The sequence below is a fragment of the Cervus elaphus genome, chromosome 1 (genome assembly GCF_910594005.1).
Source record: "Cervus elaphus chromosome 1, mCerEla1.1, whole genome shotgun sequence".
NCBI classification, from domain to species: domain Eukaryota; kingdom Metazoa; phylum Chordata; class Mammalia; order Artiodactyla; family Cervidae; genus Cervus; species Cervus elaphus.
In genome coordinates this window covers 21,970,200-21,984,966 of record NC_057815.1, presented here as the reverse complement: position 1 = coordinate 21,984,966, position 14,767 = coordinate 21,970,200, and the positions used below count along the sequence as shown (strand labels likewise).

The following is a 14,767-nucleotide window of genomic DNA, read 5'->3' as shown; positions in this document are numbered from 1 at the left end:
GAAGACGAATATTGTGTGTGTGCGCCCGCGTTTCCCTCCCGGTTTCTCCTACTGCTGTTGGCTGAAAATGGAATAATCAAGATTATGGAGGACTAAGGGGGAAGGAAAGAGAGAAGAGAGGTGGCAATGAACGACATCCTGCCATTTCTCAACTCCCTTCTGATACACAACTATTAGACAAAACAAAACGACAACAAAACTACACATACGAAACGCAATTTTCAATACAAAATCAGAAATATGTGTTTCTATTAAACAGCCCGTTGTACTGTACTGTATTGGGAAAAATTTTTTTAGCCTTCAGATGTAACGTTCAAAGGAAAAAAAAAAAAAAAAAAAGCCAGAGGGTAAAACAGTTTCCCAAGTAATTATATAGACATCTCTCTTGAAAATAATTAGTTCAGAATAACTTTTTCTTCAGAAATGGTTGAGTCACTAAACTTAGACGGCTATAAATCTAAGATTAGAGGTTTGAAACTAAGAAATTAACCCACGCGGAGTAATTATTATTAACGGTTAAATCCAACAAGCGTGTACTGGCGTTTTCCGCCGCGGACCCCTAGTTTCCTCCTCCGCCGGATCCGCGGACTCCTTGATCGCAGTAGCGCCGTGGCCCCGCCCCGCTCCGCTCTGGCCCCGCCCCGCTGTGGACACGCCCCGCTGTGGACACGCCCCGCCGCGGCCCCGCCCGCCCCCGCAGCATCGCCCAACGGAGGCCGCCGCGTCGCCTTGGAAACGGCCCCCAACTCAGCGCAGTGAGGAGCAACATGGCGGCTGGGGAGCCGGGCGATTTGGGCGTCTACAGCTTCAGATACCTGCCTCAGAAAACCTTCCAGTCTCTGAGCACCCCGCAGACCACCAGCCGGCTCCGCCAGTGGTGAGAGGCCGAGGGGCTCTTCTCCCTGCCCCTCGGCCTTCTCGGCTCTGGAGGCGCGGATCGGGCGTCGAGGCGGCCCCGTCCTGAGTGAAACCCGGAGGCAGCGTTACCCTCAAGAAGGGCGGGCTCCGTGGGTGGGACGGGTGAACGTGCTGCCCAGAGGGTACCACCCCGAGTTGACCGTCGTTCTCTTCTCTGCCCCAGGTCTATGCTGGGTAGAATCGAGGCGCAGGCGTTCGGGTTTGACCAGACGTTTCAGACTTATCGCAAGGATGATTTCATTATGGTTGGTATGGAAGTTGGAGCGTTCCTTGAACCACTGCTGATGTTACATTTTTTTTCTACTTTGGCATAGATTCTGGTGAACACGGCATTACTCTGTGACGACGTTTTAAGTTTGAGAATAATAAAAAGGTTCAATCGATTGTTTCACAGGAACTTTTATGTTTTCCATCACCATAAATTAGCTCATCTTCAGTATCCCGCCATAGAGAACTTTTCAATTTTGGAAAGTTAGTCTCTTCCTAGAAAATCGGTCTTTTTTTTAGTAGGCACACCTCGTTTTTAAATATTATCCAGCTTTATCACCAGCTTTATTTACTAGACTTAGCTTCAAATTACTTTTGGTAGTTGCTCAAAATTAAATCTACCCTGTAAGAAGAGGCTTTATTAGCAGTTCCACATGAATTCCAGAGAAAGCTTTAAGCAGTGACTAAGTTACTGAAATAAATCTATAGCTGGTAGAGGTGGCTGCTTTGAAAGGGGAAAAAACTTATTTGAAAGTAGATTCTGGTGTGTTCACTGTATTTCATTCACGTTATTTAGAATCTTAGGGGTTTTTTAATCCTCAGTTAAATGGAAAAATACTTTTATTGTTTGTGATACTACCTTTGCGGTTCATGTCCTCAGGCATTGACTGTAGTGTGTAGTTGGCATAGTTTATTCACTCATTCACAAACACTTCCTCAGGGCCTACCATGTGCTAGAAATTCTGTCAAGTAGTGAGGATTCCAGAAGGAACAAAACAGGAGCCTGGCTTTCAAGGATCTTACCAACTCCTGGCAAGACTGCCAATAAATTTAAAAAATAAGATCATCTCATACAGAGTGATAGTGCAGTGAACAAAATATTAATCTAATTAACAAACCAAAATATTTACTGTGAGGGTATATTGGTTTTCAAGGGATGCTGTAGGGAAGTACCACAAACTGGGTGGCTTAAAACAAGAGAAATGTATTATAGTTTTGGAGGGTGGAGATCCAAAATCAAGTAGTTAACAGAGTTGTGCTCTCCCTGAAATCCTTAGAAAGGAATCCTTCCTCACCTTTTTCCTAGCTTCTCATGGTTGCCAGCAATCCTTGGCATTCTTTAGCTTGCAGCTGCAAAATGTGAATCTCTACTCCTGTCAGAGTCCCTTAGCTCTCCTTCCTGTGGTGTCCATAGCTGTGTCGCTTCTCCTTTTATAAGAACACCAGACGTATTGAATTAAGGGCCCACCTTATTCCAGTATAATCTCACTTTAACTAATTGTATCCACAACAACCCTGTTTCCAACTAAGGTCACTTTCCAAGGTCCCAAGGATGTGAATTTTGGGCAGGGGGCTGAGGGAATACTGTTCAAATCTGAAATGAGGGTAGATTATTTAAAGTCTATTTCCCTTTACCTCAGATTGTGTTATAATGTTAATATAATATGCTACTGATTATAATATTAATGACATTTCTCATTCAGTTCGATTTTTATAGTTTTTAATGTATTTCATTTATGCCAGGACTGGCTCTCAAATTAATTTTTTTTTAAAGATCATCAGGATTTTAACTAACTGAATTTTAGAGTGCTGTAAAAATTTTAATATAAGTCATTTATTCAACAAATATTTGTCGAATACTTACTGTATCCCTGCTGGGAGGTGTTAAAAAGCCAAAGAGACTTAATCCCAGCTTGTAAGTCATGTGTATAGGTTTGAAAGCTAGACGTGTAGAAAATTCTCTACAAGACAAAATAATTGCTATATTGGAGGCTATATAAGGTGCCCTAGGCACACAGAAAAAGATCATTCAATGGAGGGGCATTGGTATCAGAATAATTTCATAGACAAGGGTGTAGACTTAATTTGGTTTGTTCAGTAGACACAGATCTTCAACAGAATCAATATCAATCCATAAAGCACAATAAATTTCTGTAATAGGCAATTTTTTCAAACTAATTTTCAATATCTTCATGTTTATCCTAATTTTTTTCTTGTGAGTAGGCAGTATTCTCATATTTTAATATAAAGAGGTGTATTCATACAATCATTTTTTACTCATGCAACTAATTTGGAGAAGATAAAGCATTGTGGCTGAGAGCATGGCCTCCAGAAGGGGATTTACCTTGAAGCTACTGAATCTTTAGGACCCCTCACCAGCTCAAGCTCCTCACTCACAGAATCGCCTTCCAAGGAAGTCTGAGCTATGCCAGCAGCATACTCACTTGGTCATATGTTTTTGTAATTTTTCAAAATTAACTGTTTTGTATTCTTAGTGAAGGTCTCTCAGTCATGTCTGACTCTTTGCGACCCCATGGACATGGAATTCTTCAGGCCAGAACACTGGAGTGGGTAGCCTTCCCCTTCTCCAGGGGATCTTCCCCACCCAGGGATCGAACGCAGGTCTCCCACATTGCAGGCAGATTCTTTACCAGCTGAGCCACAAGGGAAGCTGTTGTGTATTCTTAGAACCCCTAAAACTGTACATGCTTAAGACACTACGGATGGAGAAGGCAATGGCACCCCACTCCAGTACTCTTGCCTGGAAAATCCCATGGACGGAGGAGCCTGGTAGGCTGCCGTCCATGGGGTCGCTAAGAGTCGGACACGACTGAGCGACTTCACTTTCATTTTTCACTTTCATGCATTGGAGAAGGAAATGGCAACCCACTCCGGTATTCTTGCCTGGAGAATCCCAGGGACGGGGGAGCCTGGTGGGCTGCCATCTATGGGGTTGCACAGAGTCGGACACGACTGAAGTGATTTAGCAAGACACTACAGAACCTGGATACTCCCTTCATTTGACCTCTAAATAGCTGTCTGTCCAACTCTGCTGCTTACTGGCTGTATGACACTGGGCAAGTTATTTAAGCTTCTTCAACCCTTGCTTTCCTACAAAATTGTCACAGTGCTTAACACTTAAGTACTTTCTGAGAGTGAAAATAATGCTGAATATATATTGAGATTATTATGAAGATTGAGTGAAATATAAAAATGTTTAGCAAAATGCCTGGCTTATAATAAGTGCTGTCATTGTTACTAACATTTGTATACTACTTTTCAAAATGTTTTCCCAAAGCAGTAATGACTCCTGTGTGCCAGATTTAGCTTTCAGCACTTTTATCCATTTATCGCTAATCTTTACAACAATCTGGTAGATTTGGTGTTTTGACCCCTACTTTACAGCTGAGGAAACTGAAGCTCAAAATGGCTAAATAATTTGTACAAGCTCGCCCAGCAAATAGCAAAACCTAGACCTTTTGGCTCCAACTTCCATTTTGACTACAAAACCCATAACTGAGCAAAGAGGGCTGCTTAAAGTAGGATTCCAGATTTTGAATTTTCCCTTAAAATTTAGAAACAAATTAGGTTTCAAAAGTTTGTAAGGTAGTATATGGATGAAAAGAAGGAAATATTCATCCAGCAAATATTTCTTTAGTTCCCTAGTCTGTACAGATGAGCAGGACACAGGGAAAGAGGGAAACAGACCAAAAAGTGCATTGTAGAATGAGAAGCTGTATAATATAAAATGCACAAGGTACTGCGGTCGCACAAAATAGAAAGTGGTCATTTTTGACTGAGGTGGTTAAAGGAGAGTTAAAAACGTTAAAAAAGTTAACCTTAAAAAAGGTTAAAAAAAAAAGTGCCCTTCCAAAAGACAGGGCACTTGAACTCTGGCCTGAAAGATGAGTAGGAGTTTGTCAGGTAGACAGAGTGGGGTATTGTTAAACATGGGTGGGACAATACTTTTTAAGACTTCCTGTGCCATGCAAAGCAGTTTGGTCTTTATGTAGCTGAAGAGTTGCTGAAAGGTTTTCAGCAAAACAGTAAAATTTAAAGTACTGAGATCACCTGGCAGAAGTATAGGGGTGGATTGTTAGAACTGAGTCTGGAAACAGACTAAATTGGAAACTTATCTTCCAGACTGTATATGGTGGTGCCCTGAATTAAGACAGAAGCACTGAGATTGCCTGCAGAGATGTTTATGAGACAGGTAGTGCTCAAGGACTGATAAGATAACTGACAGGCAAAGGATGAAATGTAGGATGACCAAGTTTTTTATTTGGTTGACTGGAGTGGAAGATTCAAATGTATAGAAAATGGAGAAGAATAAATAACGAAAATGATTTCAGTTTCAGGCATGCTAAATTTGAGGTGCATCCAAGTGGCAGTATCCTAGATAGTTGAATATAAGATCTCACTTTGAGTCTCAAGAGAGCTCTGTGCTTAGAATATAATGCTGGCATTCTCACCAGAGATAATGACAGGAACCCTCCAAATTCACCGCAAGGGCGCTCCTCAGTTTACAGAGCTTCCTGAAGGTCTGCACATAGCTTCTGCTTATATCTCATGACCAGACTCTACATATATCTCAGGATCACTTGCCACAGAGATTGCTAGGAAGCATAGACATTTAGCTGAGCACATTGCTGTTTCAAATAAAATTGAGATTCCTTAAGGAAGGAGAGATATGATAATGGATCAGAAATCAGCAGTCTGCCAGATATAGAATCAGATAACTACTTATATTTCAAATGTGTGTCATCTAACAAACATACATTTAAACTGTTGTTATATAAAATGTTAATTTAGAAATATGTTTCTACTCTCACATTTATAGTCCAACTCTCACATCCAAACATGACTACTGGAAAAACCGTAGCCTTGACTACACGGACCTTTGTTGGCAAAGTAACGTCTTTGCTTTTTAATATGCTGTCTAGGTTGGTCATAACTTTTCTTTCAAGTACCAGGCATCTTTTAATTTCATGGCTGCAGTCACTATGTGCAGTGATTTTGGAGCACAAAAAAATAAAGTCTGTCAGTATTTCCACTGTTTCCCCATATATTTGCCATGAAACGATGGGACTAGATGCCATGATCTTAGTTTTCTCATGATGTACTCTGAATATAAGTTAAATAAGCAGGGTGACAATATACAGCCTTGATGTACTCCTTTTCCTATTTGGAACCAGTCTGTTGTTCCATGGCCAGTTTTAACTGTTGCTTCCTCACCTGCATACAGATTTCTTAAGAGACAGGTCAGGTGGTCTGGTATTCCCATCTCTTGAAGAATTTTCCACAGCTTATTGTGATCTACACAGTCAAAGTCATTGGTGTAGTGAATGAAGCAGATGTTTTTCTGGAACTCTCGCTTTTTCAATGATCCAACAGATGTTGGCAATTTGATCTCTTGTTCCTCTGCCTTTTCTAAATCCAGCTTGAACATCTGGAAGTTCACAGTTCACATACTGTTAAAGCCTGGCTTGGAGAATTTTGAGCATTACCTTCCTACTATGTGAGATGAGTGCAATTGTGTGGTAGTTTGAGCATTCTTTGGCATTGCCTTTCTTTGGGATTGGAATGAAAGCTGACCTTTTCAGGTCCTGTGGTCACTGCTGAGTTTTCCAAATTTGCTGGCATATTGAGTGCAGCACTTGCATAGCATCATCTTTTAGGATTTGAAATACCTCAACTGGAATTCTATCACCTCCACTAGCTTTGTTAGTAGTGATGCTTCCTAAGGCCCACTTGACTTCACATTTCAGGATGTCTGGCTGTAGGTGAGTGATCACACTATCGTGATTATCTGGGTCATGAAGATCTTTCTCTGTATAGTTCTTCTGTGTATTCTTGCCACCTGTTCTTAATATCTTCTGCTTCTGTTAGGTCCATATCATTTCTGTCCTTTATTGAGCCCATCTTTGCATGAAATGTTCCCTTGGTATCTCTAATTTTCTTCAAGAGATCTCTAGTCTTTCCCATTGTATTGTTTTCCTCTATTTCTTTGCATTGATCACTGAGGAACGCTTTCTTATCTCTCCTTGCTATTCTTTGCAACTCTGCATTCAAATGGGTATATCTTTCCTTTTCTCCTCTGCCTTTCACTTCTCTTCTTTTCTCAGCTATTTATAAGGCCTCCTCAGAGAACCATTTTGCCTTTTTGCATTTCTTTTTCTTGGGGATGGTCTTGATCCCTGTCTCCTGTACAATGTCACGAACCTCCATCCATAGTTCTTCAGGCACTATATCTATCAGATCTAATCCCTTGAATCTATTTGTCACTTCCACTGTATAATCCTAAGGGATTTGATTTAGGTCATACTGGAATGGTCTAGTGGTTTTCCCTACTTTCTTCAATTTAAGTCTGAATTTGGCAATAAGGAGTTCATGATCTGAGCCACAGTCAACTTCTGCTCTTGTTTTTGCTGACTGTATAGAGCTTCTCCATCTTTGGCTGCAAAGAATATAATCAATCTGATTTCGGTATTGACCATCTGGTGACGTCCATGTGTAGAGTCTTGTGTTGTTGGAAGAGGGTGTTTGCTATGACCAGTACGTTCTTTTGGCAAAACTCTGTTAGCCTTTGCCCTGCTTCATTCTGCACTCCAAGGCCAAATTTGCCTGTTACTCCACGTATCTCTTGACATCCTACTTTTGTATCCCAGTCCCCTAAATGAAAAGGACATCTTTGGGTGTTAGTTCTAGAAGGTCTTGTAGGTCTTCATAGAACCGTTCAACTTCAGCTTCTTCAGCATTACTGGTTGAGGCGTAGACTTGGATTAGTGTGATATTGAATGGTTTGCCTGGGAAATGAACAGAGATCATTTTGTTGTTTTTGAGATTGCATCTAACTACTGCATTTCGGACTCTCTTGTTGACTATGATGGCTACTCCATTTCTTCTAAGAGATTCTTGCCCACAGTAGTAGATATAAGGTCATCTGAATAAAATTCGCCCATTCCAGTCCATTTCACTTCCCTGATTCCTAAGATGTCGATGTTCTCTCCTGGCCTCTCCTGTGTGACCACTTCCTATTTGCCTCGATTCATGGACCTAACCTTGCAGGTTCCTATGCAATATTGCTCTTCACAGCATCGGACTTTACTCCATCACCAGTCACATCTACAACTGGGTGTTGGTTTTGCTTTGGCTCCTTCTCTTCCTTCTTTCTGTGGTTATTTCTCCACTCTTCTCCAGTAGCATATTGGGCACCTAATGACCTGGGGAGTTTATCTTTCAGTGTCTTATCTTTTTGCCTTTCGTACTGTTCATGGTCCATTGCCTTTTCATACAGGTTCATACTGTTTGTATCAGTATCTTTGTTATCATTCCTAGTTGGGAATCAAATATTCCAAACATGTCCGCTTTCTTAAAGCTATCTGAGATTCAGAGACCCTCTTCTAATGCCTCACTTGAAATTCTATTACAAACCCAAAATAACATGTGTACACATTAAGGCAGGGTGTTTTTGTGTTTTTTAAGAAAATTCATTCTTTGGTGTATAATTATGATTTCAGTAACAACTATTCCTTTATTTGAGGGGCCTTCTGTTACTGTTGTTGTTCAGTCGCTCAGTCATGTCCAACTCTTTGCGACCCCACGGACTGCAGCACGCCAGGCCTCCCTGTCCATCACCAACTCCTGGAGCTTACTCAAACTCATGTCCATTGAGTTGGTGATGCCATCCAACCATCTCATCTCTGTCATCCACTACTTCTCCTGCATTTATCAGTATCTTTGTTATCACTGGACCTTTTATGAAGACTTATTTCCATTGGCTCCAGGCCAATTCACTGCAGACCACTTAACCTACTTCCATTCATAGTGACTATTTAAAACATAAGTGGATTCCCCCCAGGTATAATTACTAATTCTGAACTAAAGTTCCCCTTTTGCTGATTCTTTCAGAAGACTTCTAAAAAGCATTCAAAACTAGTATTAATTGGGATGGATTCCAGCATACATGTCTTTTTAAAATGTGTGTTATATGAATTAAAATAGGCACAAACACTCCTTATTTGACTTTTTAAAGTTATAAGGTAACTTCCTTTTTTCTGAGTAAGATTTTTTTTTTTGTAGTTAGACATATATGATACCTGTAAGGTGTTTGTCTTCAAATTTCCACCATTTGAATGTAAACACCATGGGACCAGGGACTTTGTCTTGCTTGGCATAATGTAGACATTATTCATGAGTAGCTGTTGAATGTTGTACTAATCTTCACCCACATACCTGTTCCTCTCCACTGTTGCCTCTCATTAAATGACATTCATTTGGCCTGATTTTTCATGCATAAATTTGGAGAGTCATCTTTGAGTCCTCCTCCTCCCATTGTCCCTTTCTTCTAAATATTCATTGAATCCATCCACTTCTCTCCCTCCCCATTTGCTATCATTTTGACCTGTGAACATCAGATCTTGGATTACAGCAGTACCATCTCTCTTAACCAGTCTCTACAGCCCCTCACTTCATTCTCCACACTACAGAAGGAGTGAACTTTTAAAAATATGACTCTAATCACATCTTTCCTTTGTTTAAATCTCTTCAATGTTTTCCAACTGCCCTTAGCTCAAAATACTGATCAATCTAGAGCAGTGTGAGATTAAGATAAAAGTTTTTGACTTTTGACCTCCAAAGTTCAGTTTAACTCCCCAACTTCATCAGACCCATTGGCCCATCGACTCTGGTCACCCTGAACCTTCTTACTTTTTTTTTTTTGGCAGCACTGTGCGGGTAGTGGCTGGACTGCCAGGGAAGTCCCATGAGCCTCATTACTTTTCTTCAATGGGATGTCCCTTCCATTCTCACCTTAACGACTTTAAACTTGCCATTTTCTCCACCTTAAAAAGATAGTCTTTCCAGTGTCATGCTGGAACCAGCTCAGGACAGCCCAACTGCTAAATTTCCAGGAATCTTTGCTGGCTGTTAAACTGTTGGCAATTTGAAATCCTCCCTGGAAATCATCAAATGCTACAAATCAGGGCTTTGTGGGGAGGAAGGGGTTTCAGTTATTAAGCATTTACCAGTATACCTTTTTTCCAGCTGACTCCTACTCAGCTTTTAGATCTGAACCTAAATGTTCTTTCTGCATTAACCTTTCATCCCACAGCTGTTAGAGTAGGTCTGCCTACTATATACTTCAATATTAGCACCCTGTATTTTTTCATAACATTCAGGGTGCATTAATATCTTAACACCTCTCCTTTCAGTCTGTTGATTCTGTGAGGGTGGGACTGTGTCCATTTGATTTTGGGAATTAGGATACTTTCAGTTGAGTGTTAGGAGCAGGAGCCAGATATAGAAGAATAAGTGGAAGACAGAGAAGTGAAACAAGATAGACTCCTCTTTCAAGAAGCCATTTAAGAAAATAGAGCAATAGCTTAAAGGAAGTGTCGCAATAAGAGAAATGTTTATTGCAACAATCTGAACAGCAAAGAACAATTCACAGAGTCAACAATCTTTCTATACCCCAATCTAATTCAACCCTCTCAACCTCTCTCTTCTCACAAGCCTACAACTATCACTTCTTAGGTGACTATTGGCAACAGTTTGGTATATATTTCTTTATGTTTGTGTAAAGTTTTTTGTTTTTTTCATATATATTACTCTTAAACTATTGTGTTTACTCAAAAGACTTAACAGCTTTCCTTCAAAGTCAAAACAGTAAATTGAGTAACTGCTATATGCCAGGTCCTGGCAATATAACAGTGAATAAGAAAAACAAGCTTCTGGAGCTTACATGCTATTCTAATACTTTCTTTTCAATAACTGCATGCCATCTAGTGTAGATATACTGTATTCAGCCATTTTATTTTTTATTATTCAGCCATTTTATTCAATCATTCTACTGATGGGCATTAAAATTTTCAGGTATTGACACTACAGACAATACTACTAGAAAATTCCTTGTACATAAATTTTACCTACTGATGTTTCATTTTTGTATAACATACCAAAAGCTGAATTTGTTGAGTCATAAGTTACATGTTTTTAATGTTAAATATAATACCCAGTTCTCCCTGGATATAAAGTTATAAAGATTCACACTTCTACCCGCAGTATGTAAGAGTGCATATTTTCTGGTACTCCTACCAAAAGTTACTAGTCTTTTTAAATCTTGCCAATATACTGGGTAAAAATGATATCTTCTGGCTTTTATTTTTATTTTTCTCACTGCTCTTGAAGTCGAGCATCTTTTCATAAGTTTGTTGGCTATTTGTATTTTTTTACATGGCTTTTTGTTATCTTTTGGCTGTGTTTACATCAGGTTGTCAGTTTTTCTTATCATAAATGTTGGGCTTTTTTAAGCCATTAGGGATATCAACCTCCCAAGCCTCTTTTAAATCATATTCATTGCAAATATTTCTTACCAATCTGTTGTTTTTCTTTATTTGCTCATCCTGGGCGTCATTATGTTTTCTGACTGCCCAATATTTTTTGAACATATATGTGATTTGGAGTGATTTTTTACCCTTCATTTTTTAGGAAGTCCAAAGCAGAATCCAAAACACTTGCCTTTTTTGTTAGATATAATTGTCATGGGCTTCCTAGATGGCTCAGTGGTAAAGAATTCACCTCCCAATGCAGGAGATGCAAGAGACATGTGTTTGATCCCTGGGTCGGGAAGATCCCGTGGAAAAGGAAATGGCAACCCACTGCAGTATTCTTTCCTGGAAAAGTCCATGAACAGAGGAGGGCTATAGACCACGGGGTCACAAAAAGTCAGACACAACTGATTGACTTATCACGCATAACTGACATATGATACTAGTTTCAGGTGTATAATATAATGATTCACATACTGCAAAAAGGTCACCATAGTAAGTCTAATTTTATCACCATGCAAAGTTACATTTCTTTTTTCTTGTGATGAGAACTTTTAAGATTTATTCACTTAGCAACTTTCAAATATGCAATACATTAATTATAGTCACTGTGCTATTCATTACATACCCTATAACTAACTTATCTTATAATTGGAAATTTGTACCTGTTGACCTCCTTCACCCATTGCATCTACCTCGCAACCCTTCTCTGTGGCAACCGATGTGTTCTCTGTTTCTGTCGATTTGGTTTGTGCTCAGTCGTGTCAGACTCTTCGTGCCCCTTTGGTCTGTAGCCCACCAGGCTCCTCTGTCCATGGGATATTCTAGGCAAGAATACTGGAATGGGTTGCCATTTCCTCCTCTAGAGTATCTTCCTGAACCAGGGATGGAACCCCTGTCTCCTATGTCTCCTGCATTGCAGGCAGATTCTTTACCAGTGAGACTTCCTGGAAGCTCACTTGCTTGGTTTGGTTTGTTCATTTATTCTGTTTTTTAGATTCCACATATAAGTGAAACCATAGAGTATTTGTCTTTCTCTGTCTGACTTATTATGCTAATTTAGCGTAATACCTTCAAGGTCCTTCCACATCACAAGTGGCAAGATTTCAATCTTTTTATGACTGAGTGGTATTCCATCATATATATATATATATATATATATATATATATGTAATGCAGCTGCTTTATCCATTCTTTCATATATTGACATGTAAGTTATTTAGGTTGTTTCCATATCTTGACTCTTGATAAATAATGCTCCAGTGACCATAGGGTGCATATAGCTTTTTGAATTAGAGCTTTCATATTCTTTGAATAAATACTCGGAGGTGGAGTTGTTGGGTAATATGTTAATTCTATTTCTTGTTTTTTGAGGAACCTCCATACTCTTCTCCATAATGGCTGCATCAATTCACATCCCCACCAGCAATGCATGAGGATTCCCTTTTCTTCACATCTTTGCTAATGCTAGTTATTTCTTGTCTTACTGTTGATAGCACTTCTAATAGATGTGAAGTGATACCTCATTGTGGGTTGATTTGCATTTCCCTGATGATTAGTGTTGGGCATCCTTTCATGTCTTGTTTGGAAACATGTCTATTCAGACTGTCTGCCCATTTTTTAAATCATATTTTTAGTTTTTTTGTTATTGAGTTATGAGTTTTAGTTATTTGTTACTGAGTTCCTTATATAATTTGGATTAACCCCTTATCAGGTGTACGGCTTGCAAATATCTTCTCCCTTTCAATGGGTTGCCTTTTCATTTTGTTGACGGTTTACTTCATTTTGTAATACTTGCCTCTTTTTGCACTCAGAGTGCAAACCTGGGATCTAGTGTTACTAATCAGACTCATCAGTACAAAACCAGTTTTTCAAAAGTGAGCAACTTAAGGAAAGATTCTGCACACAGAACCCCAAGGGTTGGTGGTCGAGGCATCCAGCTTTCAGGCAGGGCAGTCCTGGCGCAGCAGTGGCCTTGCTGAGGAAGGGATCTTGATAGCATTTTTTAGTGCTTGGCGAGGCTGTAGCAAGGGTGTTTGGTGAGGCTGTTTCCTCATCAGTGCTGGTCTACCAATGATTCTGTATTATTCCCAGTGCCTTAGCCTGATTGTCTATATCTCCTGAAAATGATATGGACTGCCTGAGATACTTTTAATAAGTTTCTCTTCAGATCTTTTTGCCCAGAGTCAGCTGCTAGTGCCTAAAAATAAAACTCATGGCTACTTTCCCTTCTTTTACCATACAGAAAGTTTTCATTTTTAAAAAGCATAATCTATCACTTTTCTGTGTGCCCCTTGGATAGAATTAAATTGACAATTTAGATTTAGTCCTTCAGTCAAGTTCAACTCTTTGTGACCACATGGACTGTAGCTTGCCAGGCTCCTCTGTCCATGGAATTCTCCAGGCAAGAATACTGGAGTAGGTAGCCATTCCTTTCTCCTGACACCAGGATCAAACCCAAGTCTTCTGCATTGCAGGCAGATTTTTTTATTGTCTGAGCCACCAGGGAAGCCAATGGCTTTTCACTCCAGTATTCTTGCCGGGAGAATTCATGGACAGAGGAGCCTGGCAGGCTGCAGCCTATGGGTCACAAAGAGTTGGACATGACTAAGCAACTTTCACTTTCACTTTACTTTTTAGATTTGGGAGTTAGGGAGAGTGGGAGTAATGATTACTAAGTCAGTTAATTGGGAGAACGAGGTTAAAAGAAAACAAAATTTCCAAACATTATTTAACTTCCTACTTTTCACTGTAAATCATAACTTTCTATTTATTATATTAAGTTCCAAAGGTAGCTACTTGGACATTACAGTATTGTTAATACTATTCTAAAGTGAAGGTAACAAAACTTCATTTCTTTATGACACATTAATTATTTAGACATTTTACCAATTAAAGATTTCCCTTCCCCAATTTAAATAAGATTCTACTCTAGTTTTAGAAGTTATTTCTTATTATTGTGTATAATAATGTAACTAACTTTGTTCCCCTCAAATTTGTATTTTAGGCCTTTTTCAAAGATCCAAATGTTATTCCCAATTTGAAGTTACTTTCAGAATCTTCTGGAGAGTGGATTACATTAGGTAAACAAAATTTATTTTCATCTCTTCATATTAATATTTTACTATTATAACAAAATTTCACTTCAGGAATTTTCATTATAAAATACAAATTATGAATAATGACTCACGTTTGATAACAACAAGGTCAAAATAATCATCTGTGCCAGGCCTACCATACATCTTCCCCCCAAGGGTCCACTGCAGAAGTAAGAGAAATTAGAATAAGAGAAAACCTGTACTCAAGGAACTCATTGATATGTTTGAAAATATGTGCAGTAATTTATCAGTGGTATATCCCATAGCAATGGGAGTAAAAGGAAGGGAGTGGTCAATTCCACCCAAGAGAAGAGGGTCAGGTAAGAGTCCACTAACATGAGGGTGCTTGGGTGAAATATTTGGGGTGGCCCATGGATCCGTTCAGCTGCAAGCATGTGCTATTTGTCAAGAAAAGAGAAGGACTGAGAAGGGAAT

The 14,767-nt window shown here is 39.4% G+C and overlaps 1 protein-coding gene across 2 annotated transcripts in view; it reads left to right on the top strand.

Annotated features, from left to right (window-relative positions):
* Nucleotides 1-711: 711 nt before the first annotated feature.
* Nucleotides 712-14,767, top strand: part of CFAP300 (cilia and flagella associated protein 300) — a 28,008-nt gene continuing 13,952 nt past the window's right edge. For both annotated transcript variants that reach the window (XM_043895282.1, XM_043895359.1), the window contains exons 1-3: nucleotides 712-877; nucleotides 1,082-1,163; nucleotides 14,242-14,317. In XM_043895282.1, the coding sequence (XP_043751217.1) occupies nucleotides 768-877; nucleotides 1,082-1,163; nucleotides 14,242-14,317 (268 nt within the window). In that variant the 5' untranslated portion in view covers nucleotides 712-767. The remainder of the gene's footprint in view (nucleotides 878-1,081; nucleotides 1,164-14,241; nucleotides 14,318-14,767) is intronic.